Source organism: Acipenser ruthenus, chromosome 20 (assembly GCF_902713425.1).
Source record: "Acipenser ruthenus chromosome 20, fAciRut3.2 maternal haplotype, whole genome shotgun sequence".
Classification (NCBI taxonomy): Eukaryota; Metazoa; Chordata; class Actinopteri; order Acipenseriformes; family Acipenseridae; genus Acipenser; species Acipenser ruthenus.
The window spans coordinates 3,684,838-3,712,632 of NC_081208.1; the positions used below are offsets into that span (position 1 = coordinate 3,684,838).

General features: G+C 39.2%; 1 protein-coding gene across 19 annotated transcripts in view; it reads right to left on the minus strand.

Moving 5' to 3' along the window:
- The window catches only part of LOC117425531 (kinesin-like protein KIF1B), an 85,164-nt gene that overhangs the window by 45,292 nt on the left and 12,077 nt on the right, over positions 1-27,795 (minus strand). For 5 of the 19 annotated variants that reach the window (XM_058993173.1, XM_058993170.1, XM_058993180.1 and 2 more), the window contains exons 3-15: positions 13,538-13,614; positions 12,220-12,399; positions 11,535-11,600; positions 11,267-11,445; positions 9,111-9,222; positions 8,768-8,845; positions 8,272-8,337; positions 8,155-8,172; positions 7,742-7,817; positions 6,964-7,042; positions 6,370-6,512; positions 5,227-5,268; positions 3,644-3,855 (exon numbers count right to left, since the gene is read on the minus strand). In XM_058993173.1, coding sequence (XP_058849156.1) covers positions 3,644-3,855; positions 5,227-5,268; positions 6,370-6,512; positions 6,964-7,042; positions 7,742-7,817; positions 8,155-8,172; positions 8,272-8,337; positions 8,768-8,845; positions 9,111-9,222; positions 11,267-11,445; positions 11,535-11,600; positions 12,220-12,399; positions 13,538-13,614 — 1,328 coding nt within the window. The remainder of the gene's footprint in view (positions 1-3,643; positions 3,856-5,226; positions 5,269-6,369; positions 6,513-6,963; positions 7,043-7,741; positions 7,818-8,154; positions 8,173-8,271; positions 8,338-8,767; positions 8,846-9,110; positions 9,223-11,266; positions 11,446-11,534; positions 11,601-12,219; positions 12,400-13,537; positions 13,615-27,795) is intronic. The other 14 variants (XM_058993174.1, XM_058993182.1, XM_058993190.1 and 11 more) reach the window with 6 other exon arrangements.

The window sequence follows — 27,795 nt, forward strand, 5'->3', positions numbered from 1 at the left end:
TCCATCCCAAAACCCTGTCCTTTTCAGCAGAATCAAATATACTGAAACTAACACATTAAATCAAATGCATTTACCCATAGGGCAGTATATTGAACACAGAAATAGCTAATAACCAGATTTATTATTTCTGATTGATTCCTAAAGTATACATCATTTATTTTGTACAGGTCTTCAGTTTCGGATGAGACAAACACTCTAAATTATGCATACAGATAATCAATACATTGTGTTTAGTTTAACATTGATAGTTTTAGGGTCTCTTTCAGTCCAGTACACTGAGATGGTAAATCTAGTACTACTAAAATTAAAAAAAGGGATTCATTACAAAAGGATTTGATTTGATTAATAATACAGCTTACATTTTAACATTATTTTAATAGTTGGGTAAACACATGAAATAAAAATCCCCTCTACTTTTTATTCATAAGGAAGCTCTCGCTCAAAAAAAATAAAAATAAAAAATAAATAATAAAAAATAAATAAATCAGTAATTGATTTTGATAGAATTCCTCAAAGCCTCAAGTGACCATGGAGTTCTTCTGAAAGAAATTCCACCCAAGAGCCTAACAAAGCTGATGTCAATCAAAAAAGAAAGAAAGAAAGAAAGAAATGTGAATGTCCCAGAGGGATTTCACATCATTCACAGAATTAAAGCTGCTAAGAAGCTTATGCATTAATGAATCCGGCAGCACTTCCGACTGCAGAATATAGAATTACATGGAAAACTCCCTGCTGAATATATCCCGGTGATACTTACAACAAAAAAAACAGCAAATATTGTATTTTATAAATCAGGAGTCCCATTAAAACAACACCCGATTCACAGCAGGAGATAACAGGTTACAGATTGAAGGATCAAACTACCGATACTAACTGCTGGTTGAATTATAGAACTCGATCAATATCAAAAGTATTGTTTTATTGGTATTTTTATATTCCAGGTCAATAATTACCCTGTATTATCAATATTTGAGCCTTATTCAATACTTAAGTGATCCCAATTTTTGTTTAATTAAGCTGGCTATTTACTCTCTGGTAATCAATTTGGGCAACCTCCCAGAGATACATATTTAACATCTCTGAATCAGCCTACTCTAACTTCAATGTTAAACGGTATGTGAGCTGTCCCATCGGTAATGGGTAATTGTTTTGCCTATCAGTGCTTCACTAGGGGCGGTGTAATCCCTACATGGTGGAGGATTTATCCAGTTAGGTTTAACAGTACAAAGAAATAATACTGATTTATTTCCCCCTTCATCTTTAAATCAGACCGATACAGTATGTAGGTCACATGCTCTCAGGCATTGAAAACAACATACAGGTGCTTTCATCAAGGGTAAACAGATTACGATTTTGTGCCTCAACTACCAATTCCAAGCCTGCTTTCCGTTCACGCTGCAAAGCAGCGGGGTGTACAGTACAGTACTCTGCAGGCCAACTTGTCTGTATTCTTCCTTAAAAACTGGTTTTATCTTGTAGTGCGCTGACGTCATTCGCTGACAGACAGTATCGGGGGACTGCAGAGACGGTCCCGACGTCTCCATGGCAACAGCGGTCTCTTAATGGATGGAAGATGCCCTGTGCTGAGCTCTCTAACGAGAGAGAGAGAGAGAGAGAGAGAGAGAGAGAGAGAGAGAGCCAGCCCCACGCTCTGCTCCCCACAACACCCAGTGAATCAGTACAATAAAAGAGTACATTCACAGCAATGCACTTTACAGCTGACTGCTCTATAGAAAGAACAATCACTCTATTGTGAGCATCACAACTGGACATTCTATTCAAAACTCTATGCAATGTAGGAGAAGCCTGGGTTTTTGTTTTGTGGTTTGTTTGTAAACTGTTTTCTTATCCACTTAGAGAAAGAGACCACTTTTAAATCTACACTGACAAGACTTCCATTCGATTCCTTTATAACCAGTCCCTGAAGGTTATGTAACATCTTTACCCCGGTCAAGCTGTAAATAAATAAATAATATATATATATATATATATATATATATATATATATATATAAAATTAGGTCAGAAATTAAAATGCTACACATACATATTTATACAACTAAATGTTTTAATGTCTGTATATTGTAGTTGCTATACTAGTGCGCCAAGTTGCCATGGAGATCAATCACATCATATTTCTCACCTAATTCCAATGCTATTTTCAGGGCTAAGTTTGAACCAATGAACACACTGCAGGGCTGTCATTGAAACTGGGTGATCAGGTGCCTAGCCGGAACATGACCTCAGCAAGGTTATTCCTTAAAAAACCCACACCCGTCCACCCACCACTGCTAACAAACTGCACCACATCAGAAGGGGAACGCACCAGTGCAAAGCACATGCTGTGTTCACATTCTCCGCAGCAGTGTGTTTATTATTCACTGATTAAATGTTTGAAGCACACTGCATGCTTCACATGCTGCAGATAAAATCAACGCTGAGAGTCAAGGAGCTTGTTCAAAGAACCCGTCTGCATCACAGTAACAAACACTGACTGTGAACAAGAATCATAATACAAAAAAACACATTAAAAATGTCTTTGCCCCCCACAGATGACTTGGAAACATTTATAACCAGCTTTTCATATAGCAGGGCGACATTCTAGATCTAAAGTCCACTGTACACGGCAGAAATGAATGACAATTGACTTTTGTTGTACTGCAGTGGGACTCTTTTTTTTTTTGTTACACAACACCAATTTATAAAGCCCAAACAGTAATTTCACTGGAAAAGGTCAGGAGATCTAGAAACATCTATCCATACTCTATCTGCACTCTTTATACACAGCCATGATTGTGAACTTTGTAGAGACAGGGACATTTTATAAACAATGAGGCAATGCCTGGTCTTTCTATGTACTGGTTTTGTACTGTACTCACAAAGGAATATGCACTGCAACCCCAGCAACACATATATTTGTTTTAGCCTTCCTTGTTCACAATCAATGCTAAATGTTTTTTTTTTTTCATAAACTGTAAAGATAGTATGCATCACAAGCAGAAGATTTATGAATTCCTGTTGAGAGCATTGTGGAAGCCCATAAAACCTATGCACTCAATAATGTCAGGCTAGGTGTCACTATTAAGATATTACATCATTCAAATGTCCACTGCAAAAATATATTTATTTTATATTCTGGAGTGTGCAAATGGACACCTCAAGATTTGTCATTTATACCTGCATGAAAACCTTGGTGTGGGAATTTCAATTTTCAGTCAGATATAGAAACAATAGGCACTCGTGTGAAAATGTTAGACCACTTTGTGCTTTAATTAGGCATCTTATCAAGTCTCATGCATTTCACCATTTGTGGCTATGTGTTTTTGGCCTAATACAGTCGTCAATTAAATTAGACAAATCACTAATTTGCCTATTTTTGACAATTTTCCAAGATTTTCAGTTCCAGTGGTTTGATTTTCATAGGCACAACAAATCCAAACTACAGAAGCAACGGGGTGTTCTAATACATTTGCACACGACTGTAGGTGGAGCAGTTTGAATTTCAATCCCTGCAATTGTGAGGATTTGTCATGGCTGACACCATCAGATTCATTTCTAAGCCGGATCCGTACCTAGTCCTCCAGAAGGTGCGCTAGGCCTCTGTGCCCCCTGAAGTGGCGTGCAGCACCTATAGTGCTTCGTACCTTTAGCCGTTCGATGGCCTCTTCTCCTCCCGGCGTTGACATGATACGCTCCTGTATGCTGGGGACAGACTGCAGACCAGCCTGGCTGCTGAGAGAGCAGGAGGATGGGGAGGCTGTCAGGGAACCTGTGGGTGCTGTGGAGAAATTGCCAGGGCGTTGATTCTCAGAGGCTAGTAAGTAGCTATGGTTATTGTTGTGTACGTCTTTCAGGTCTGAGCGATAGAGGAGAGGTGTCGGAAAGAAAACGAGGAGGGGAGAAAAAAAGAGACAAGAGGAACGAGAGAGAGAGGGAGGGAGAGCAAGAAAGAGAAAAAGGAAGAAACACTAATGTAAGACCAACAAGGCGTGTTTAGGATAAAAGACAAACCAACAAAAGTTAAGTCACGGGAATGGCAGTTTTAAAACAGAGTTTGCAAATTAGTGTGTGTGACAGCCTCAAAGTTTTTCTTTTTAATTTTAGTTTTAGCAAAAAAAAAAAATGAATTGAATCAGTTTGAAAACTGCCATCAGCTTAAAGAGACAGAACAGAACAAGGAAGAGCAACCAGACAGGAGCCAACGAGCAGAAGCAGAGGAAAGGGCTTATGCATGCATATTTCTTTTACACATCATTTTTTTTTTTTTAGTATTATTTGTTAGACATCATGTTTAAAACATAAAAATTCTGTAGCATCAAATTTTTGAAAAACTTTTACATAATGCTGTTATTTGCATAGTTTTTCTGACCCATGCAAGTAATTCGTTCAAATGTGACAAGTTAAAACTGCAGGCAAAATTCTTTGATTTTCCTTATATTTTAATTAAAGCAGGGGTGCTTACAGCCAAGTGATCATATCAAGAACTCCCAGACAGATGGTGGTTTCAATGCCAGGTCAGAAATGGGTCCTGTAAAATGCTAGCTTTGTTTTGCTTATGCATGTTTAATATCATGTGTGTTATAGAAGGTGCTACAGAGACAAGTAGGATATACACATTCATACAGGATCAGCGTTGTTTAGGATTCAAGCCAATGTAAAGTAAAACATCATTGTTCATAAAGATTCATGTATTTTCTCTGGCACGCCACAGTGACTGCTTTGCATCAGTCTCTAGGCACATTACTTATTTAATACTCAGACATACACCTTTCACCTTTCACCTGGATATGAATACTTAACATTTTAGCTCCATAAATGTTGTCACCCGACATGCATAATATGACTCCTGGTAAATTGGACTGCTTCCCAGAGAATACTTGTAAGGATTAGTGAAAAAGAAAATCTCACCAATTTGTATTTATTTTATTTTTAGAGGAGGTCTTTATGGGTTTATCTAGGCTGTTTTCTTTATTTGATAGTGTCCCAGTTTTCCAATTGCATGTCATTATTGTACATTTTAAATGATCATCAAATAAAAAATAAATCAATGGAATTGAATTACTATTAGGTTATTTAATGCTGCCATTTGTCTGGGACTCCTTGTTAGAGTTGTATATATTTGGTTTTCCCCTATGAGTCTTACACATGCAAAGCTGCGGTTTTAAGGAGCCAGAAGCAGCGGGTTAGTTAGAGGACAGTGAGAAAGTACCACCACACGTATACACACATGTGCCTCCATCTCCTGGGTAATCATCTCCCATTGGATCAACTGAAGGGAAGCAGGAGAACACGAGAAGGGTCAAAAGGTCAACGTTCAGGCTTACAAACTCACTGATAACTGAGGAAGCTGGGGAGTGTTTGATAAAACTATGAACTGACACAATGGAACAACAAAACAATGCAAATGATTTTTATTTGTTTTGTTTTAATGAATCCCTGATGCCCTGAATATTGAATGTGTATAAATTACAATGAGGAAATGGGAGTGCCATTGGATCATGATGATGATGTAATCAGATTCCATGATGGAATTCATAAGCTTGCATTATATTGGTGTCTACTCTACTCATAGTTCTAGAATGATGTTTTTTCCCCAGATTCTCAGATTGTGTGGTTAGTTTCTCAGTTCTGAAAAAATACTTGTTAATATGCACAGGTAGTAGAAAAGCAGTAGAAACGGCACACAGAAAAACTGGAGAAAAGGGAAAATAAGAAGTGAATTACAAAAGGTTTAGTTAACGGTGAAAATGATTTTCTTCAAGGCAGGAGATCATGTGATTCAGTAAGAACTTGTAGTGCACTTTCAGGTTTGCATGTTTAAATATACAAGACCTACCAAATAACTACACAATTGTACTTTGCCAACCTTCTATTGCAATGATCGTAACTTGCACTGAGGTGTATATTAGTGGTTTGGTCATTTTGAGCACAGGGCAATGGCTAATCTTCTTGTGTGTTGTGCACAATTTGTCATTCTATGATCTACTGCAAATATATTGGTTGAAGATACATTCTGTGGTCCTATTGATTAAAAATAACAAATGTTACTGCCGATCTCCCTTAGGGGGCTGTTCCAGTAGCTTCAACTGAAATGCCCCCATACTGGGAGATTATTCAGAAATGCCGAAGTACTGTCATTAAGTGCGCAGTAAAGTAAATGTAAATGAACGTCTTAAGAGAAAGCAAACAAGAGCCATACATGTTAAACAAGGGCGCTTCGACTACAGACATGATGCTGGATAATGTTTTGTGAAGGAGTCAATAAAAAGTAGGTCTAATTTAAAAACTGCTGCGCTTGTTTTCTACCTTTTACTGTCTGCAGACGGGCATGTTAATGAATTCGCCCGGCAGACGTGGAAAGTAGACTTACTGTCCAGGATATCTCCCAGGCCCTGAGCTCGCAGCAAGTCCTTCAGCCTGCCCACTTCCTCCTTGAGTTCGCGGACCAGCTTGGCGTTGGGATCTTCATTGATCACAGCGTTACACTTGATCTGTTTGGCCCGATCTGCATACCTGCAACAGGGAGTGAGCTTCAATAGGTCAACTCAGCGAGAGTCCAGCGGTGCCAGGACACGGTCATGCCATTGCATCTTACATTTATAACACATTGGGACTGCACTGGAAGTGAAAAACTGTTTTTTCAAGTTGATCATATGCTATTTCTTATTGAAGAAAGTCTACTAAATGGTAACAATTTGCAATAAGTGACAGGAATCCAAATCGTTATTTCCTGTTGATCTCCCATGACGTAACAGATGAATTATTATTATGAACACCCTTATCCCGACCTTATTGATGTGAACTGTCACTTATAATTTATGTGCGCAAAACAGAATATACAGAGGCTTTAAATGGAATTGAACACACAGGACTTCATTAATCGTGCAGACTGCAAGAGAGTTTTAATAGTGTAATTTATATCAAAGTATTTTTTAAAGGACCATGCTTGTTCTATGAAATGTACCTTAAAGTGCCGAGTGTTTCATCATAGTTAATGTCTGCTGGACTGAGAGCAGCAACCATCGCAGTTCTAGAGTTTCCACCTAGAATGAAAATTACAGTTGGTTTAGTTTCTTATGGGTTTATTTTAGACAGAAAACCCCTTTGAAGACGGACTAACATGCTTGCAAGTGTGCCTTAAAAAACAACAACAAAACATCTCAAAGTCATTCCTGTGCTGGTATAGTAGCTTATTCTTGACATAACATTACTTAAGTAGGATGAGCAATATGTTTTATCTGTATATTAGAGACATATCTAAATACTGCCATAATTAAAAAAACAGGGCCCTTTGTGTGTCTAGGATGTGGAAAGGAAAAAGCTAGTTTTAAATCACCAGCTATTCATCAACTACGAGTATTTTTCCATTTCACATACAGCATGTGTCCTTTATTTTATTAGATTAGCACAATATATGGCAGGGAGGTTGTGGATTGGCTGCCAATTGAAGCTGCCTGCCAGATAATGAATATTTGGATTCTGCTGACTGAGACGACTGGTTGAAAGACAATCGTTTTATAGGCACTGGCCTGGGACAATTCATACTGCTCTGGCAGTGTCACCTCAATACAGAGAAGATGTCACAGCGAACGACACTGATTTAGAAAACAGTTCAAGTGTTTGAGTGCATCGCTGTGGTGGAAGTGTTATATTAGTTAAATGCTAAATATGCAAAAGAAAAAGAATGGTTCAGAAAAGGACATTTCTATTTGCAATGACTGCTTATCTTGTTCTAACCTTACCTAAATTTTCTCTAAGCAGCCACGTCAGCACAGAGTCTCTGTATGGTATGAAGTCAGACTTCTTTTTCTTCTTACTCTGTTAAAACACAGACATTTTAGTATAAAAGTATATAAAAAAAAAAAAAAGTTTACTGTATGTATGCAAGGCTCTGTACAATAACCTATATATTTTGCAGGAGACCAGCAGGTTTTAGAAATGTAAAAACAAGATTCTGAGCTGCAACCAGAAAATAAACACATACAAAAGCATTCACGTACGTGTATAAACACATGATATAGCCTTTAAAACAATCTTTTTTTTTTCCTCCAGTAGTATAGTTCTCTTAAACTGTACGCATTGTATCATGTATTCATTGGAATGGCTTTGCAATACTGCTGAAGATGATGCAACGATAGAAAGCATGTGTAATTACCTTGCTGGTACAGTTATCCTGGGAGAGGCAGTAATGAAAAGAAAAGAATTCAGATCAGCATGCAACTTGTCACCTTATTACTCACAGTTCTTACTGTAGAACATCTAAAGTACTTACAACTTCAGCAAGAGCAGAGATCACTTTTCCTAATGTTGTGAGGGATTTGTTGATATTTGCACCTTCCTGGAAAAAAAAAAAGTAATCTTTGACAACGATTACTGGCCTTGGCAACTGTGATGTCACGCAGGATCGAAAGAGTTAAGTTACTGAGATTGCACTCTCTCAGGATTTTTCTCTCAAAGTCTACATTCTATTAAGAGCCCAGAGGTTCCCAGGCGTATAATCTCAGCCTGACACACACTGGGCTCAGCTCCCTTTGAAGGAAAAATTAAAGGAGTTTATGGGGTTTTAATTCATGGCTGAAGTGCTTTTCCTTGTGGGAGTCAGTACACAATTTGTTCTCATTTTTATTTATTTATATATATATAAATACTGCTGTTGCACACACAGAGACAGAAACAGAGACACACAGACAGATGTATCCCCTCCTCTTTCCCCTGAGGACTCAGCCTGCAGCTCCCTTGTAGCAATGAAATGGTAGAATTAGGTTTACCTTTAACCTGGTCCCCTTGGCCCCAGTGGAGTCAGCTCTTTCACTGCCCGCCAGATCCACCAGGCTGATTTTGCTGACCTGAAGAAAGCAAGCAAGCCACAAGACCTTGTCAAGGAGTGAAGAACCTCCGGAAGCAGCAGTCCAAACATTGGTTTTTCAGCTGCCTGGCCTAATCATTTTTTTTCAGATCTTTTATTTTAGCCTGCGACTCGCAACACCATTATTTAAAGCAATGCATTCAACACTAGCCACTATTTTTGTTGAAAACGGCTAGTGTAAACAGTCAGGGTTTAACTGTGACCCGATTCCTCGTGTTATTTTGAAATGCTAGCCTTAGTTTCACCTTTTCTGTTGAAAGATTGGTTTCTGCGTCGTGCTTCCTCTGTGTGAAGACTATGGTGAACACTGCGTGGGATCTGCTGCTGGTTTCATTCATGTTGGTGGCAGCTACAGTCCTGTAATACAGCAGCATGCCTAGGGTTAACTCTCACAGTTAGACACTGTGGACGCTGTTTAAATGGGAGACAAAACTGGGCAATTACATCTTCTACTATGCTTTAATCTAAACAGTGTCGGGTTGCCAAAGGACTCCAGGTACACTGGGGCAGTTTGGGACAACTCACACCACAATGCATTCTGCTATGCGTTACCTGTCTCAGGTACCTTTCACAGCAAGACTACACTTACCAGAATGCATTGGGGGTGCAAGCTGAAAAGCCTGAACTGTCCCAAACTGTCCTAGTGTACATGGAGTCATATGGTAACCCTACAACAGCGAAAACAATTACCTTTTATTTTGGAAGTTTCCAAAATGCTATATAAAGGGAAAAGGTTTTTGAAAAATAAATGGACTACAGTGATCATGTCCACACACTATTCAATACAGCTGTCTTGTAGTTAGATCTGTACCCATTACACCTGATATTATTAAACCTGTACTTGTAATTTAATATTATCATAGCTGTATGGTTTTTGGAATTCAATAAATGTACTGTATTCCTCTCTTTAGGTGTTTCTAACTGATTGCAATGATTGGGAATAAAAAGGAAAAAAGGAGAGAAAATGGTACAAATAATCCCTCTTCTGCTCATAAACATCTTCCCAATTTAAGAGTTCATCATTCCAGAGTTATATACGTTTATAATGTGGTGTGAATACGGAGAATGAGTAATGGCTGCAGTTTAGACAGTCTGTGTGTTTGTTTGCTTGATAAACGCCATTCATGGGGCTCAGTGCTGCACACAGCACACACTGAAGCAGACAGTGGACAGTGCATTTCAGGACAAATTCTCAGAGGCTGTGACATTTCAGAACAATAACTGCGCACAGCTGACTGTGAGGAGATAACCTCAGAATGTGAACGGGGAATGTAATTAGCAACACATCATAGAGCCTAGCCACCTTTGTGTGTTGAGCTTGCAACTGCACAGGGTGCATATTAAGTCACAGGACACCGGCTCAAACGAGCGTCTGTTCTTTAATTCCAAACGATCTCAGGATGGGATGCATCAACTCTCCATGATGAACTTGGTTCCTGGTACCTCTATTGTGATACAGAGTTCCTATTGAAAGTGATGTCAAGATTCCTCAAATTCCTCACAGGTAAGCACCCTGTAAACTACTACCAGGACTGACTAAGGACAGACCCCAATTCTATCCATGTGAAACAACTTTAGCTACAGTACGTCCCTGACTTCACTGACATCCTGTGTATTTCTGGAATTATGAACTGGCATGTGTAGGTTGATTTACTCAGTAATAATCTTCATGTGTGTAGTGCTGTACAGATGGTACGGACAGAAATAAACACACTGAAAACAAGCAGGTCTTGTGGGAAATAGCAAAATGCGTTCACAGAAATGCTGAACTACACATGTCCCTTGCAGCACAGGCAAGCTGTCCTCCTCATTAATGAATCTACAGTAAGATCTGAGCATACGCCTGGCTGGTGCAGTGCTTGCATGGCGGGCTCCAGAAATAGCAGCTCTGATTCAGCAGGTCGTGATTGAGCAGTGCGTCTCAGCTCCAGCCCCTCTGGGATCACCTACATTCCTGCTTGTTGTTTGTGTTTAAAAACCTGTAGCAGCCATCTGATAACAATAGTGTTCTATACAGGCGATTTATACAGAATATATATAGGGGATACAACCGGGTGGTCACTATAGACTAGAAGCTCTTCCTTACACATGGTCTTAATACAGCATACTGTATGCTGTCTTTTAAATCAGAACTACTAGTTAAAATGGGAGGCTTAAGATTTGGTGGTTATGTATTACTCTACATGGACAGTTTGACGTTTTACCATGCTTTACGTGCTTCTGTTTGCCTGCGATTTCCCACACTTCATTAAACGTTGTTGGGATTCCAGTACAGTACACAGCAGGTAACTTTAATAAGCATGTACGCACACATTTATAGCAAGAAACACTCCATTTGATATGATCAGGATTAGAAACCTGGCCCTTTATCATTCCCCTGACTGGAGTGACGAGCCGTTACCTGGCTTTATTCCCGGCGTCCATCAGGTCTGCGATGTCGGTGTACGAGGTGACGGCCAGTTTGGAGAGATCTTCCACGTACGGGCCCAGCAGGGGGTGCTCCCGGACTCGCAGGTTCCCCTTGTTCTTGGGGTTCAGTAAATCCCGAACTCTTTCACAATAGATTTCCATGTAGCTGACCTGGAGGATTGAAAAGGAACAACTCTTTAAAAAAGACCGGCTGTAGGGATTTAGACACCGATGAAGGCATAAACTGTTACTTGACTCACCTCCACAGAATAGGAGATTTCATCTTTCCTGTTGTCATTGATTTTCTCAAAGAGATCTTCGCAGAGCTGCGGGAGAAGAACACATTCTAGTTAAAAGGTATTAGCCATGGATGAGTAACAGGACTGCAGGTCATTACAGAGCCGTGCCCAGATCAATAAGAAAATCAACAAGGAACTATTCAAAACGGTTTACAATGCCACTAAATGAAGTAAATGCTGTATGAAATATTTTGAGCGCATTTACAATGGAACAGCAATTTAGCGCTGAACTTTCTGCACATTCTGCTATCGTCGAATACAATACTAAACTGTTACATATGTACACTCCTACGGAGAAACTGTCGGAAAAGACAATTAAATAATTCCAACTGCCCCACTAATGTCTTACAAGTCATCATGACAAACAGAGGCTTAAAGAATCTTAAAATACGAAATTAACAAGTCTTCACATTCAACAGAAATAAAGGTTGTTACTGCATGAATACCCAGTGAATGTGGCACCACCTGCTACAGTTGACTTATTTTAATTCAGTAAGTGGCCTCCACTTCATTTCAAGATACTGAGAAAGACTGGTCAAAACGTGTTGTATTTTTTCATAAGATAGGTCCTTCAGACACACAAAAGCCACCGAGCAGTTCCAATAACTCTCAAATCAGGTAGCGTCAGGTAAAGCCCGTTTCTCACCAGCGGGATGATTCCCTCTTGTCCCTCTTCCTGTTTCCCCATCATGGTATAGGACTTCCCTGCCCCGGTCTGTCCGTATGCGAAAATGCACACGTTGTAGCCTTCGAAGGCATGCTGCAGCATCTCTTTGCCGATGTCATTGAATACCTTACACTGAGAGGCAAAGCTAGGATCTTCTACCTGCAAAATGAACAAAAAAACAAACCCAATTACACGTATGGCATGCAGTGTGAAAGTCTTATACAGTTAATTAAAGAGAAACTGGACTAGTGACTAACAAATTGGACTAGGTTTTCCTCGATAAGTTTAAGGGAGTGTTGTTATAAAGCCTCAATTCCTTTATAAGAGATGTTCAGGTTGTTCAATTGTAACAGGTTCCCAATAGCCCACTGCCAGGCCTCTCCTAATAATTATTTTATTATTATTATTTATTTCTTAGCATGTACATTTTAATTAAAGAGTACGGGACAAGAGTGCAGTTAAGGGAAATTCACCTTGCTTTGAACCCTACAGAACTAGAGACTGCGCAGGCCCGTGCTGTATTTAATTGTATTGGATTGTCTGGTATGGATGGGGACGTGGACATATGGGGATACCTAGTGCTGTTTACACCAAACAAACTAAAACATACATTTTACTGTTGTGACACGAATGCACACAAAAGCGCTAACAGAGGACGGACAGCAAATACAGTGTTGCATGCATTAACAAACTAGGGGGGTGGTTAGTTATAGAATGTTATACAAAAAAAATAAATAAGGCATGTTTAATTTCCAAAGCATGCAAAGAAATTCATCAATCTCTGCATGCAAAGGTCTAAACAATGTAAAATTAGCAAGGACTGCAGAACACAGTGAACAATGTTGAGTTCTGGTGGGGGGGGGGGGGGGGAGAATAAAGCTGATGAGCAAGCAAATGACAGCAGCCCTAATCTCAGCCAGAGAGAGAGAGCAGGCGTGGACAGTCACTGCTGGTAGTAGGGCTGTGCAAACACTCCAGGTCCTGCCTACACAGCCCATGAAGTCTACATGCATTCCTGCCAATAGAGGATAGACAGATGGAGGTCCTGGGTTCAGGGGCTAAGACTGATTGACTGTCATATTTTCTTAATAGCTCATTTGTGGTACATATTATGTAATGTTTTTTAATAGCTATTTTAAGATATGTGGTGCCTTTGTGCTAAGATTTTAAAGCCTTAACCGATCGCCATCTGTCCAGGTTGTATCCCCTTGAAAAGTCTCCCAACCTGCTGCACCGTGCCACACAGTCTGTCTAATCAAAGAAAGCATAAGAAAGGGTAGAGAAGCTGCAGCCTTACCGTGGTATGTGACCAGTATGAATAGTCGAAGCTGAAGGTCTTTAATGGTTCCTTTGGGTTTTTGGGGTTGGAGATAGCTAGAAGAAAAAACAAAAAGAAACAAAAAAAAAGTGTTCATTTAGGACGTTTTCCAATGCAGACGTAGTGCGACAGACTTAAATACACATTTTAAATGCTTCACCCCAAGAGAAATACAAGGGAACTGGGTAGCTTCAAATCACACCAGCCTTAATGCCATCTTAGCATGTAAACACGTCTCTCAACATGTCAGCCGGCTCTTTATCCATGCTGTACAAACAACTATGATTTCTACTGCTATTAAACATTCATTTAGAAAACGCCCAGCTTTTACTCATCAGAATCTGTGAGGAAGGCAACGTTAAATGTTTTTTTAAAACCAATGAAGTATTTTTTGATATGCAAGTGAGTTGCAGGGTTTCCTTCCCTTTATTTTGTGTCTTGCTGAGCTCACAGTAAAACCTGGAATGGCTCAAACTATGTCCTAATACCTTCCCTGTTTAACACCAGGAGAGAAAGGGGGAGGGGGTGAGAGTGCTCTCAGCATGCAGAAAGCAACACTGCTGCGATCCTGTGAAACTGGAATCGCTGGTGTCTCTGACCCTATCAGCAGCTGAAGAGCCGTGTGCAGAGAGCCCAGCAGGGAAAACCTTCACTGGGGCCTCGCAAGTATCTTATCAGCAGAGCTTTCTGACAAGAGCCTCCCAGCGCAGCACAGCACTCCTGCAGCCCTGGAGGAGTCGTCTTCAGGTATACTGGCTCCCTGTCATCAGCACTGCCAGATCAAGCCCTGCAATGCTAGTACCAGGCAGACAAGTACTGCAAGAGGTTTGTTTTATAACTGGCTTTGGGATCTTAGGTTTTAAGCAAAAGAACCTCAATAATATATTTTAATAATATATATATATATATATATATATATATATATATATATATATATATATATATATATATATATATATATATATATATATATATATATATATATATATATATATATATATATAAAAATGCAGAAAAGGGAAATGCACAAACACTTAAGCCCTATTTATTAGCATATATTCGTTCTATGCTAATCATATGAGGACTCTTAAATGGCAGGTCACGTACAGCTAATTAGCATGTCTCCTCTGAATTAGGATACCATTCCCTAATGAGGCGGCTTCTGTTGAGCCCTCGCTCTGTCTTTCCAGTCATTGGTTTAAACAGATTCTGTACAGAGTGTGCCAAATTCTGTACTATTCTCTAGAATGAATAAACATGAGGATGTTGGCAAAAACTGGTGCCATGGGGAACAGACAACAGAAATAAAGATAATTTCCAATTATCCAGAGGAAAGCAAAGCAATCTAAAGTGAAAAGTGGGGCGCAATGTCACCAGGTGGCAAGATCCTTTCTCCATTAATATGAAAGGTGAAGTAGTACGTCTGGGGCTGGTATGGTACATATTAGCAGACTATTCTCCTAGCAACCAGTTACTTAACATGAAAAATACAAACACTGTGAGATATATGCTTTCCCACAATATGAACAGCATTTACCTCCCACAAAACCAAAGTGTTTATTGTTTTGTCATATTGATTTTTCATATTGTTTATTGAGCAAGCACATTTTTCTCCTAGAATCCGTGATTAAGAACTGCATACCCAACTTCAGGGATGGAAATAAGACTCCTAATGCATAGCAGTTTCACCCATTCCAGGTTTTACTATAAGCTTGTTTAGCCACAGTGTATAGGGAACAAGCTCAGGTGGGTCTCATTAAACTCGTAGTAAAACCAGGAATGGGTCACACCTCTATGCAACAGGAGTCTTATTTCCATCCCTGTACATGGACATGTATATTAATATCTCCATATAAAGATCTATTTGATACAAATCATTCCACACCAAGCTACCCTATTCAAACTCCAATCACTCAGATGTGTGTGTGTTACTGAAGCCTGGTGAGAAAGGCAAGGGTTAAGACCTCTTGCTTGCCTTCAGGTTGTTGAAAGCAGAAGCCCTAACAGAACCAAATACTAACATTTGAAAGCAGCCTTTCATCGCTTTACCCCCTCCCCTGGCTAAAATCCAAAGCCCTCTTTAACAAATATATTTAAACAAACATAAATTCAATGCAATGTTAGGCACGCGACCCCCTTAAAGCGCAATGCTACGCGTTCTCATCTCACCACCAATGCTGGAATCTTAATGCACACTGAAAACGAAGACTCTCTCACCGGGCAGATCAAAGACACAGCCCTTCATAAATAGAAACAGTTGTTACGGACGCTGTCTGAAATTCCATGCTGGTCAGTAGGGGAAGTTATTTGGCCCCTATTGCTACTGACAAGCGCATACCGATGCCAGATTGGGAGGGGCTCAAAACTCACAAGGATTAAATAACAAAACTGATGAGTAGGCACAGTATCTGGCTTAGCAACAACACAAACAAATCAGTAACATGAGGCAAAAGGGACTCTCAGTGCACATTTTATTTACCACCAATGTTACAAATATAATCCCCATATAAAGATTTTCCAACAGAAAGAGGGGTGTTCACTGCTGTACTGTTGCTGCTGTACTCTGATGGATTTTCTCTCTGTTAATACAGTACTGTTCTACTGATAAATACATATGCAAAGAGATGGAATTCTTTCACAATTAGTGTGGACAAGTTCCATTACATTTGCGGCATGCACAGTAAAGTGACTCCACTGCTGAGTTAAACCACAACGGTTCCTTAAATGAATGTTCTAAAATGATCATTTTGATCCCAGGAGTGCTATGTACTTGTGAAACTGTATTAGCAAACTTGGACACAGTTGCTATAAGGACATGAGCAATGAGCTCAGTACAGGGGAGCCATTACTAATGAAAGGAATGACCGACGCTAACCAGACCATGGGTTTTGTCTGCTCGGACAGTTAAGCAACTCGGTTCAACTGGTGGAAAAACCTTTAGGTATTCATCTGTCAGATGACTGTAATCTTGAAAGAGGAGGGATATATATAAATTACGAATGCCACTTATATATATATAAAAGTGGCATTCGTAATTTATATTAAAATACACTCCGCACTGACACAGGGTCATTTTTAAATTTTATTAGACTTGGAGACAATAGCAGAAGCAACTAATATGAGGACCAGTACCATTTGTACTTGCACCCATCCAGTGCCAAACTCCATACGTAATAAATGCGTGTTCACGGTTTATTTGCACTGTTAAAATGATTTTAAAGGCATTCAGAGAAATGCTGTCCCTTTTTAGCTCTATTAGCCTCTCTGCAGGACATACAAAAAGTATTCAGGTCGGAATGATCAGCAGTCTCCATAATTATCACAAGGCCACTCATCATTAAGCCCTCCGAATGACATGGGCAATGTCTATTCTTGCCATAAGCACGTTGATATAATGTAAAAAAAATGCAGGCTGTCCTGTTAAAAATAGGACATGGAGGTATGAGACGCATTAAGTATGATTCATTAAACCAGAGCCTTCTACAAAACGGCTCTAAAAAAAAAAAAGAAACCTCACCCAAGAACCATTTGAAAGCACCCCTGCAGCGTGCTCTTATGATAAAATCCATAATGCAGCAGATTTGGAAACGCTACGTTAACAGAGGAAGGCAAAGCTATATTTAGGTGTGTCCCACTGGAAAGGCAGATTTCTTCCTCTTCTTTACCAGAACAAGCAGGCAGCCTGGAGCTTGGCAGAGAATTCCTTCTTGCAACAATATCAGAAATTCTGGGTCCCGTTAACACAATCTTTACTCACGCTACTTTTTAATGAGGCGTTTAAAAAGGATTACATGTGAATGAATTACAACCTTGGTTAGTCAAAACAGGTAATTACAGGAAAATAAAAACGTTAAGGTTTTATTAATTGGGCCAATTGTACTGTATGTCCCACCAACATCAATTCTGAACTCTATACCATGTCTGATGAAGAAGAAAGGCAGAGACTCTTAATCTGTATGTAGCATGTGTTTATTGGTAGGCAGATTAGAGAACGTTTGGATCATTCTTATTAAAAGCCACTGAACTAATCTGCACATTGTCTGGTGCCATCATTTGCTGCTCTGGTAAATATTACACGAAGCAGCTGTTGAGCCATAATTTTTAATCTGTACAGCCCATCTCTTTTTACGTCAGTGATATTAAATTCGACAAAGTCAAATCAGGCAATTGGCTCAAACAGTTTTATTGCTCATCAGGAAGCAGCTTTTGGAAGCAGAGAACATATACCCGTTGTGGTGATTCATACTTTCAATAAGGACTAGTGAGTGAGATGTAACAGTAGCAGCATCATCTCCTCCTACGCTCAATGCCTCTGCCTCTGATTTGTCAAACTGTTCTGGCAAACAGGAGGACGGCCCCCCTATGAGGTGCACTCTCTTCTCATTAGTGTGCTCACTTCCACACTTTCCTCGCGATGACGTTTAACTTGACCTCACTGCCAGTGCTGTACGTCCCTGCTGATTTCTCTTTGAGACGTTCTGCAGCCGAGCACCTTCTCTTTGTGCACGTTTTTTTATAATTTTGCAGTGAAGGCCCTAGCCAAGTACAAAATCGATTTAAAAAAGTCTGCTTGTAAATTTCCATTTAGACGCTGCGTGCAACAATAAAGAAGCAGTCACTGTTTCACATCTTTCACATTTCAATGCCAGGGCTGTTAGTCATTATACCCCTCATCTCATAATGCTGCAAACCTTTGCCGTGTACTGATAGTGTGGGCATCCTGAAATCACAGCTACTGCGGCACCCTGTCTACGCAAACAGGACAATACAGAGGAGTTTATGTTGGGTTATATCTGAATGTACATAACCAGCACTCAGCAGGTGTAGTTAAGCAGAACTGGTTTCCTATTTGATTTAAAAAGTATAGCAGACTAGGTTTCCATTATATTCTACATTGACGATCTCCGTTTCATTTAACCAGACAATCATTGGATATTGAAATACCCTTCAATCTGCAATGCATTTAAAATGGGTATGCTTTATTAAACTATTCAGGTAGTTATTTTTGAAGCTGAATTGTATTACATTATAGATGCAATTCTAATAGCTGCTTCAGATTTCTTTCGACTGGTTCCATTAATAAGATGATTCTTTTAGTTTTTTCTAAAACTACCTATTGTAAAAGAAACTCACCCACTCGGGTTCGTTGCCCCTTTAAGAATGGACCCGGCACACAGAAATGGATTTTTTCCCAAGCGCGTTTGCGCAATTTTTTAATAAACAAAAACACAACAAATACAAAAATCAAAATAACACCTAGCTCTTCTGGAGCACTAACTCGACTTTCAGGAAACACCCTGACTAACGCGGGACAGCTAAGCTGTTTACCCGTCTTCCTAAACCCACTGGTTTCTTTACGGCACTTACTTTCTCTTCTCTTCCTTTGGCTACTCGGAGACAGCGCACCTACTGCCTCCTTCCACTCAGCAGCCCCGAGCAGACTGCTTGCTCTCCTTTTAAACTCCCGCACCTGGGCTTAATTTCTAATAACGCCCAGGTGCGGAAGACAATTAACAATAAAACAATAAAGCAACACAAAAACGGTGCATTCTCACAAGTTTTTTTTTTCTTGCAGGGAGGTTAACCCCCTCCCTGCCGTCTCTCACAACCCGCTATATTACACTATGAACAGCACCTTCAAAAGCTGAGGCGTTGATGTGCCCGTTGCTAATTATGATTGTAAATCTGACAGAACGTTAATTAAAAGCCTGACCAAAGACAGCGACACTCATTGTATGACACTGGGTGAGCCGCATGCCAACCAAACCCATTAACGTACAAATCAAATGTTCCCAGTGCCATTAAACTAACACTTTGAGCTGCTGTGTTGGATATTAACTGAAAGCAATGATTTCACTCACCTCCTTTAAAAGAAACACTAGTTCAATTTCAAACACTGTGGAAGGGAAATCAATTAAGAGACAACAAATAAAACCTGGAAAGCGTCTGAGACAAAGCTTAGAAAAATTTCCATTTTTAATCAACTGAAACACCCACCTAAAACAAAAGAACATTATATTACTGTTCCTTTTGGCCCTGTGCTTTTCTTAAATCACTTGCATCCCAATCAGGATAAATCAATGTACAGTTTTGTGTCACCATTATATGCAGCAGCTAACAGAATGTGGTATGTGCAAGAATTCCTGGTCCGTGAATCAAAACATATGCAAAGTGAATTAATTTCACTTGACGTTTTGAAAAAGCAATCAGTCCTTCATTGGCATAAAGTATAAAGCTACACATTTATTAAAATAAACACATTACAGGGATGGAAAAGCAGTTTGATCCACATAGCTAAGAGTATATCCATAGCAACTAGGGATGTCGGAGTAGCTGTTGCTTTTCCAACCTGCATTTAAGTGGACACAGAACTTGGATATACTTTTCCATTTAAAACACTTCACTTCTCTCCATTTTTTTTAAAGCAGTCTTTGAGTTTCCAGATTGTAAAGATCTAGCAATCAATAACCAAATAAACAGAAACACAAGGGCCTGAGCTCTACAGCACAGTCTGGCTCTTAACCAAGACTCTGAAAATACAGAAAAATGCAATTTAACCATTGCATTTTCTTTTCTTTTTTTTACTACAATGTAAAATAAGTTTAAGCAATTTCTTTTGACATTTGTAATAGAAAAATATGAAACATAGCACTCATATATGCATGGACCTACACACACTGGCTTGTGGCCAAAATGGCTTGCCATTTTTAGTTTTCTAATTTATTATTGCTACGCTGCTAGCAAGTCTCCCCAGTGGCTGGTTGATATGGCTCCGTGATGTACATTTCATGCTTCTATTACACTGCAGACAGATCACTGTATTGTGTAGACAGTGAAGACATGTAGGGATTAAACATTTATTAGCATGCCGTATTGCTCCTATAAAATCGATTGCTGTAAATCAATGATCTTCATTTCGATGAGGTATGTAAACTGAAACGGCGGTCTTCTCCGGACGACGAATCACTGAAGTGATGCTGAAAGCAGAAATCCTTGCCTTTCCTTTACTCTGCCTGTTCCCCTAGATCTTTGCAAACCAGACGAGTCTCCCGACGGGAAACCTGCAGTCTTGTTCAACGGTGCGACACGGTTCATAAAATGTTAGTATTAATATTGCGATTCATAAAATACAATTCATTTGCCATTGTATTTCTCCCCAAGCTATAACTGACTCCCCCCTTCTCATCCTATACCCAATAGAGGCACTTCATTATAACACTGATAGCAGAGGTGCTAGAATAATGAACCCCTGCTGTTTAAATATTTGGCTCTTTACCAGCAGCCCAGCCAGAGATACGGGGACTCCTGTAAACACACAATTACACATTTCAATAGGCTCTATTGTGATAATCAAACAGCTATGACGACGAGCGCTGCCAAATTCAGAACGGAAGAGGTTTCATGAACTAGGGGAGGTAGTAATCACCACAGTCTTAATGATGCCACTCGCACTGTAGCAAAAGGGTGCCATTTTTAGCAAGAGGAATAATTCAACACTGTGGATTAGCTTTAGAAGATTCAGCTACTCTTAATAAGGCTGCTTGCTCGCACGCTTCATATGCACGGTCTGATTACCTGCTTATTTGTCTGTGCACTTTGTTAATTCAGTAGTACAGCTATGGCCAAAAGTTTTGCATCACCCTATAGAATTAACTAATTTTGCTTCATGAAGTCGAATGAAACCTGCTGAATAATGTTACGTTAACATATTGAATTACATACCTCTTTGTAGTTTTCCCATATACTTAATGAAAAATTGATGAAAACTGAAAAATGTGATATTTCGAAATCTAACATGAAATACTACTGTACTACTATTATGGCTTCTGGTAGAATTTTGCAATATCATTTTGTAGTTTCTTTGATTACATGATGTTAAATAAAAATATATAAATTATGTTTTTTTTATTATGTCTCAATCTTAAAATTCTAGGTGACCCAAAACCTTTGGCCATAGCTTAAAGCTGCCATGTCCCACAATCATGCTCAATTTGTGTCTGTACTTTCTTGACACTCCAGTTTGTTTACGCCCCCAAGCTCCCACTCAGTTTAATGAAATGATGAGCACAGGGCACCTCCCTGCTACAGATTAGTTTGACACAAGTTGGCAAGCCCTGGAATATGCAGCTCCTACCTCCTGCCAACCGACAACACTGCCGCTATCAACGCAATGCATGCTGGGAGAAAGAGCAATTAGGTCCTGCACAAGAGAAGGCACTTACAGTGAGAAATGAGATAATGGGCACCATCTCCAGTGATCATTTATTCATTTATTAATGCCGATAAAAAAATTTAAAAAAAGGATATAAATCTGGCTCGCATGGTGGGATAGCGGTTTCGTTGCATACAAAATAAAAACACATTAAATGCATACTGCGGCTCAATTTACCAATTCCTTAACGGTCACAAGCAAATGAAGTTCAGTTATTCGCTGTACAGTTTGATTAGAATCTGCTTTCTTACAGGTCAAAGTAAAAGCACATTCTGTACAGAAGCCAGGATTGTAACAGCAGTCATTTCATTTGTCACAGTATTAAGTTACAAGATATAAGCTCTAGCAATTCCCTTACTGTACAGGCCTACTGCTTCGGGTTTCACCTGAAAAAACTGGGATTCTGCTACCAATTAAACACACACACACACACACACACACACACACACACACACACTAGAATGCAGGTCTGCAGAGGACACACTGCAAAAGGTCTTCAGTTGATACAAATCAAACCTTGATTCTAGTACTATACTCTTGTACAGAAATATAGATCACATATACAATAAATCAATGTTGCCTGTTCTTATGGCTGGCTAACAAGTGATGCAACAGATCTAACTGGTAAAGCTGTTTAATCATTATACTTAAAAGGCAGCTCATTCATGTCAATAGTTTATCTATTGGGGATATGCTACAGAGCTTTTCTGATCCACCTTTAGATCAGCCACCTGGGGCAATGTCAGTGTTCCCGAGTATACCTTTTCTAATGTAATCCACCTGTTCCAAAGCAAGAATGCAGCACCTGGTGTGGTTTTCAGTAACAGCACTGTATTCAAAACCAACCCCACCATTCTAATGAAAGGAAATGAACTGGAGAACGAGTGCACAGTCACTCCTAGCAATGTTTCATTGTACAGCCTCACGTTATTCTTGAAACACTGCTGTAGGTTCGGACGCACACAGCTAGGATATCAAACTCCTTTCACAAGCGATCAAGCCACCCCCTGACTTCATGGTAGCAATATTAACCTTGCAACAAACCTCAGGGACTGCCCAACAGCCCGAATGGACTATTCCTAATGTGGAGTCTAAACACTGCTTTAAAAAAACAAAACTCTGATTCTACTAAATTACTATTTAAATAGCAGGAAAATGCCAGAGTAATTGGTCATTGCATGTTTTACATCTATTGCTGTATTGGCTGCTAATCTAATTCGAATTCAGAAAAACAAGAACATCTATTCATAAGTGTTAGTCATACTTCTGTGAGTAATGGTTTCAGAAAGACATGTTTTAATGCATATTGTATCATAACAATATTTAGTGTACTATTTACAGTATAACAATTATTTAAATGATTGATTATGGCCTACAATTATGAATGAAGATTATCTTATCTCATGTTTAATCTTCCATGTTTAATCTGCGTTTATTGTTCCCCTTCAGTTCAAATACCTGGTATTTGCGTGTTTTAAATTAAGGGTCAATATATAATAATGAAAGGTAGACACTTTTTTTTTAACCCTTTCATGCATTAACTAATGAAAATAGCTGGAAATGTCATCTGAAGTAGTTTTGGATCCATAATAAATATATTTTTAATTGCCGACGTTTTCCATTTTTTTCCATTGCTTTTTATGGAGAACAATGGCATCCCTTATAGAGGTCATCATGTAACACAGATATCACATAATCTACTAGCCTGATACAAGGCTACCATGCATTTGTGCACCTTCCGTATGTCCCCGTATAAAGATTAGAATAGTTTATCTCTTCCCTTATGAGGTCACCATACATTAGAGGGGTGACTCTTTTGTGAATGCACAAGTGTGTTTAGCGGGGTCCCCAGGACTGGAAAATAACACAGCCCATAAAGCTGCACAGTATGTGTGGATCCACTGCAGTTTGAACCACTCTCTGAAGCAGAGTGAAACTGGGAAGTGGAAATCAAATTGTGCTACGTAAGCTAATTTTCTTTCAATAACGTATTGCTTGTGCCTGTCAGCCTGCAGTGAGTCATTGCATTAGTGTAATTACTCCACCTTGCAGAAACCTCCTACCAGAGCACATACTGACAATGAATACTCAAACCTAGCCTGGAAAATCCAGGAGTTCTTCCATGTGGAAATACTTGTGCATTTTATTTATAGGGTGATTTTCCAATGTAAAAACCACCCAGTTTCATGGATTTAGTATTGTTCCTCCTAACAATGCCAGTACATCATATTGTTATGAACTTCAAGACAAGATAATCAAATACATTCTCTGGAAAAAAAGAAATGTTAGCATGTCTACCTCAAAAAGAACTGGAAAACTTCACTCAGCTACAGCTGCTTTCTCAGATACTGGGGTCTATAAATACTTCACCAGCTGGTAGATGCAACTTTGCATGCCAGAAACCTTTCAGGGACAGGAAGGAATCGGTGCGGCTGTCCATTACAACCCCTCTCGCTTCTAGCACTAGCGGATAGCAGCAGAGTCCAGCTGACACCAGACAACATCACTACAATTAAGATAAATGTAACTTACAGGTGGATGTAGTCTGCAGATATTTCTATACTCTGCACTCCATATTATAGCAACAACGAATGGAATTTGAGAGCTGGATGTAAATACAGTATTATAACTTTTAAAGTAAAGGAGTTTATTAAATGTCAAAATACAGTAACACAGCACAGAAAGATGTGGCTTGTCTTTTCTGGAAATTGAGGGACAGATCAGAAAATACTTTTATCCTTAGCTCATGATCAACTGAAAACAGACAAACTCCCTCAAGCCACACATTTGTTTTATTTTTATAGAAACAAGTCTTATATATTGGAATAGCCCTGAGGCAGGGTAATCAGTTGTTTTAATAAAACAGTTCTCTTATTGAACAATGGTTTTGTCTTCCTTGTTGGTATTCTCTTCTTGTGGTTTTGCATAAAGAGTGCGATCAACCCTTTGTGAGCTCTCTCTGTATTTTTGGGACGCTGTTCACCACAGAAAACTAACTGAAGACAGCAGTCCTAACACATATTGCAGGGGCACGTTATTATTCCCTTTCGTCATGAATCCCAAATAATACAGCAATGTTCTGGACTGGAGATGGTGGAAGTCAAACCACTGAAGTCACCTTACAGCAATGACATGGCCAATACATAGCTGTATATAGAGGTGTTCTATATTCTAGTGAAACAGGCAATGCATTTTCAACAGCTGACATTGATCTAATTATCCTAATCCTCTTCTAAATCTATAAAAAAAAATTAATCAACTGTGGGATTCACCACCTTAAATGATCAGACCTTACAGTTCTGGTCAGCATTCAGTACATGCCCTGATTGAATGAAGATATGCATTTTGAATGGCCTGTGCTCCTTTAGAAATAAAAGCATCTTTCTCATTCCTAAAACAAACAGAATATTAAGCCTTTTTTGTGCACTTTGCCCTAAAGACAAAAAAGAATCTTAGAACAGAGGTGTTTAAAAAATAACTTCAGTGTCAAACCATCCGACTATCTATTACACATGTGCTCAGTGTGGCAAGTTCGTTGAAATTGCAGTAATAAAACCTTCAAGAGCAAAACGGCGGCTGTTTATTCAATAGCATGCACAACGATACTTTAAAAGTACCAGCTGGCTATGTTGAGGGGATGACCTTGCCAATATCATATGCTTGTGGCAAAATACAGTACACTGCACTCATTGCAAATACTGTCTTAAAATTAGAAGCAATGTCCTGGAAAGCTTTCGAAACATCAGACGCTGCATCAGATGCTACTGTATGAAACCGTACACTCGAGACGGCTGCTACTGAATAGGTAAGAAGTCAAGCACAAAGTGTCAGGAAAATAAAAGAGAGAGGAGCTCTTAAAAACTGTTCCACAGATCGGCCTGATTCCATCTAGATCATTTTAATGTAGATTTGTGCTTGATGCAGCGAGCCAGGCTTTAGAATGAGTATTGCTGTCAAAGTCACTAACTAAAATGACGCCCTTGTAAAAATCAGAAAATCCATGCACCAGTTTCCGGTTATCAAATCAGCAGGCGACACCAGAGCGCTTTATGGAAAAATACAACCCCGTAATGAATTGTGTTTTCAAGCTGAAGTCATCCAGGATATCCCATATCAGGGAATTCGTTTTCCCAGAATGGTTTTCCAAAATCCGCATGCATGATATCACTTAGAAGAAAAATCACAAACTTGTCTCGCTGGCAATAAATCACTGGGAGATGAAAACAATCAGACACTATAGAAGCATAATCAGAAATCAGGTTAAGTAAGTAGTTTGTAAAAAAATTTTAAAAAAAACAGCAGTTACTCTTGCAGGGAAATTGTAACAAGCAGCTAAATATTTAAAAAGTCAAAGACAGAGTACTGCAAAGTAACAGAGTGTTTCAAAGACTGAAGCTTCTCTGAATACCCGGAGACAGGCACTTCCTTATAAAACAGCCCTTGCTCCTGTCTCGAGGTGACATCATTCGGTGTTCAGACGTGGATGGATATTACTGCAAAAGGTACACATTGGAATTGTATTTCATTAAGATTTATACATTCAATCTGGGTTTAAGTAACCCACCATTTCAATAATCCATTTTAATCAACAGTGCATAGTTGTGTTTAATTGCGTCCATGTATAATATCTTTAGCATTTAAGCAGTCAGGGCTTTTAGGTCCACCACAGGTTTGATCGATTAGTCAGGCTAGTAGGAATTTAAATTAAGATTTGAATTTGAAAATGCTTATTTTTTTTTCTAGTTTTCTGAATGTATAATTAGCCCCTTTAGGAGGTGCAGCAGTCCCTGATCTGTATCTCCAGTTTGTCTCTCAGAAGGTAGAGTACTGTATAATTAAAATAGCTTGGGGGCACTACAGTTGCAATTTTTTTTTAGTTAAAACTGAATGAAATCCCCATATAAAAAGATATTACATTCATGAAATATTCCTCAACGGGTTGCCATCAATACTAGTCCCTACACTAAGTAAGCAGACTGTGATGTCATTCAGGAAACTGGCTGACTTTTTTAAAATATAAAATGTAGTCGTTGCCAATGATTTTTACCCAGTTTTCTCCCCAATTTAGAATCGTCAATTGCGTTATTTTTAATCCTGGTTCACCGCTGCAACCCCTCGGCGACTCGGGAAACGGAGGCTGAAACGCATGTCCTCCGAAACGTGTTCCTGCCAAGCTGTCATTTTTGCACTGCAGGTCCACAGCGAAGCCATCAGCCATAGGGGTCGCTGGTGCGCGGCGAACCCTGGATTGACCTGACCCAATCGCTCTCATATAGCAGCTTGTGCTTACAATACATATAGGATATTTATTCTGCAAGAATGCCACATTATAGTGTCTACATTTTACCTAATTATTAGTTTTCCATTTCTGTGTGCATAAAGTTAGAACACACCTGATTGTATTTAATGATTAATTTGCCTTCTTGCAGGATCTGGTTAATTTTGACAAATGAACGAGTGCCTTTCAGCTGGCTGTATGCAGGTTAGCTGCTGAGAATTACTCAGGCTAGAAAAATGCTAAAGAGAATCCTAATGCTCTACACAAGCTTTCATTCATCAGTTTAAAAAAAGGCATTTTTAAAAAGGACAAGGGTACTTTGTAAAGTTGTATATTCTTGAAATAAACAATATTTTATTGCCATTTTAACCATCACTACTTCACAAGCTGTAAAATCTTGAATAAAAAAAACACCTCTTACTGTCACCAATTGTGAATAATATAAATGGTTCTTTGAAACTATGAATGTGCTCTGTTCTGCCTTGGTTTTGAAGAGTACACATGCCATGACAATGGAAGTAGAAAGGAGGGGGGGCTGACCCTGATGTAGTGACAACGTTCAACCCTTCATATTCACAAAGCCCCCATGTACACAACAGAATGGTTTAATCAATACTCCCGAGCAGGTGGATGGAAATGAATTCCTGTGCAGAACATCAGCAAACAGCGATGGCCCGGGTCAGCAGGTGTTCTGTTTAAACACTTTTCGTTTTAGATGTGTACTGCAGTAAACACCTGCTTATTGCT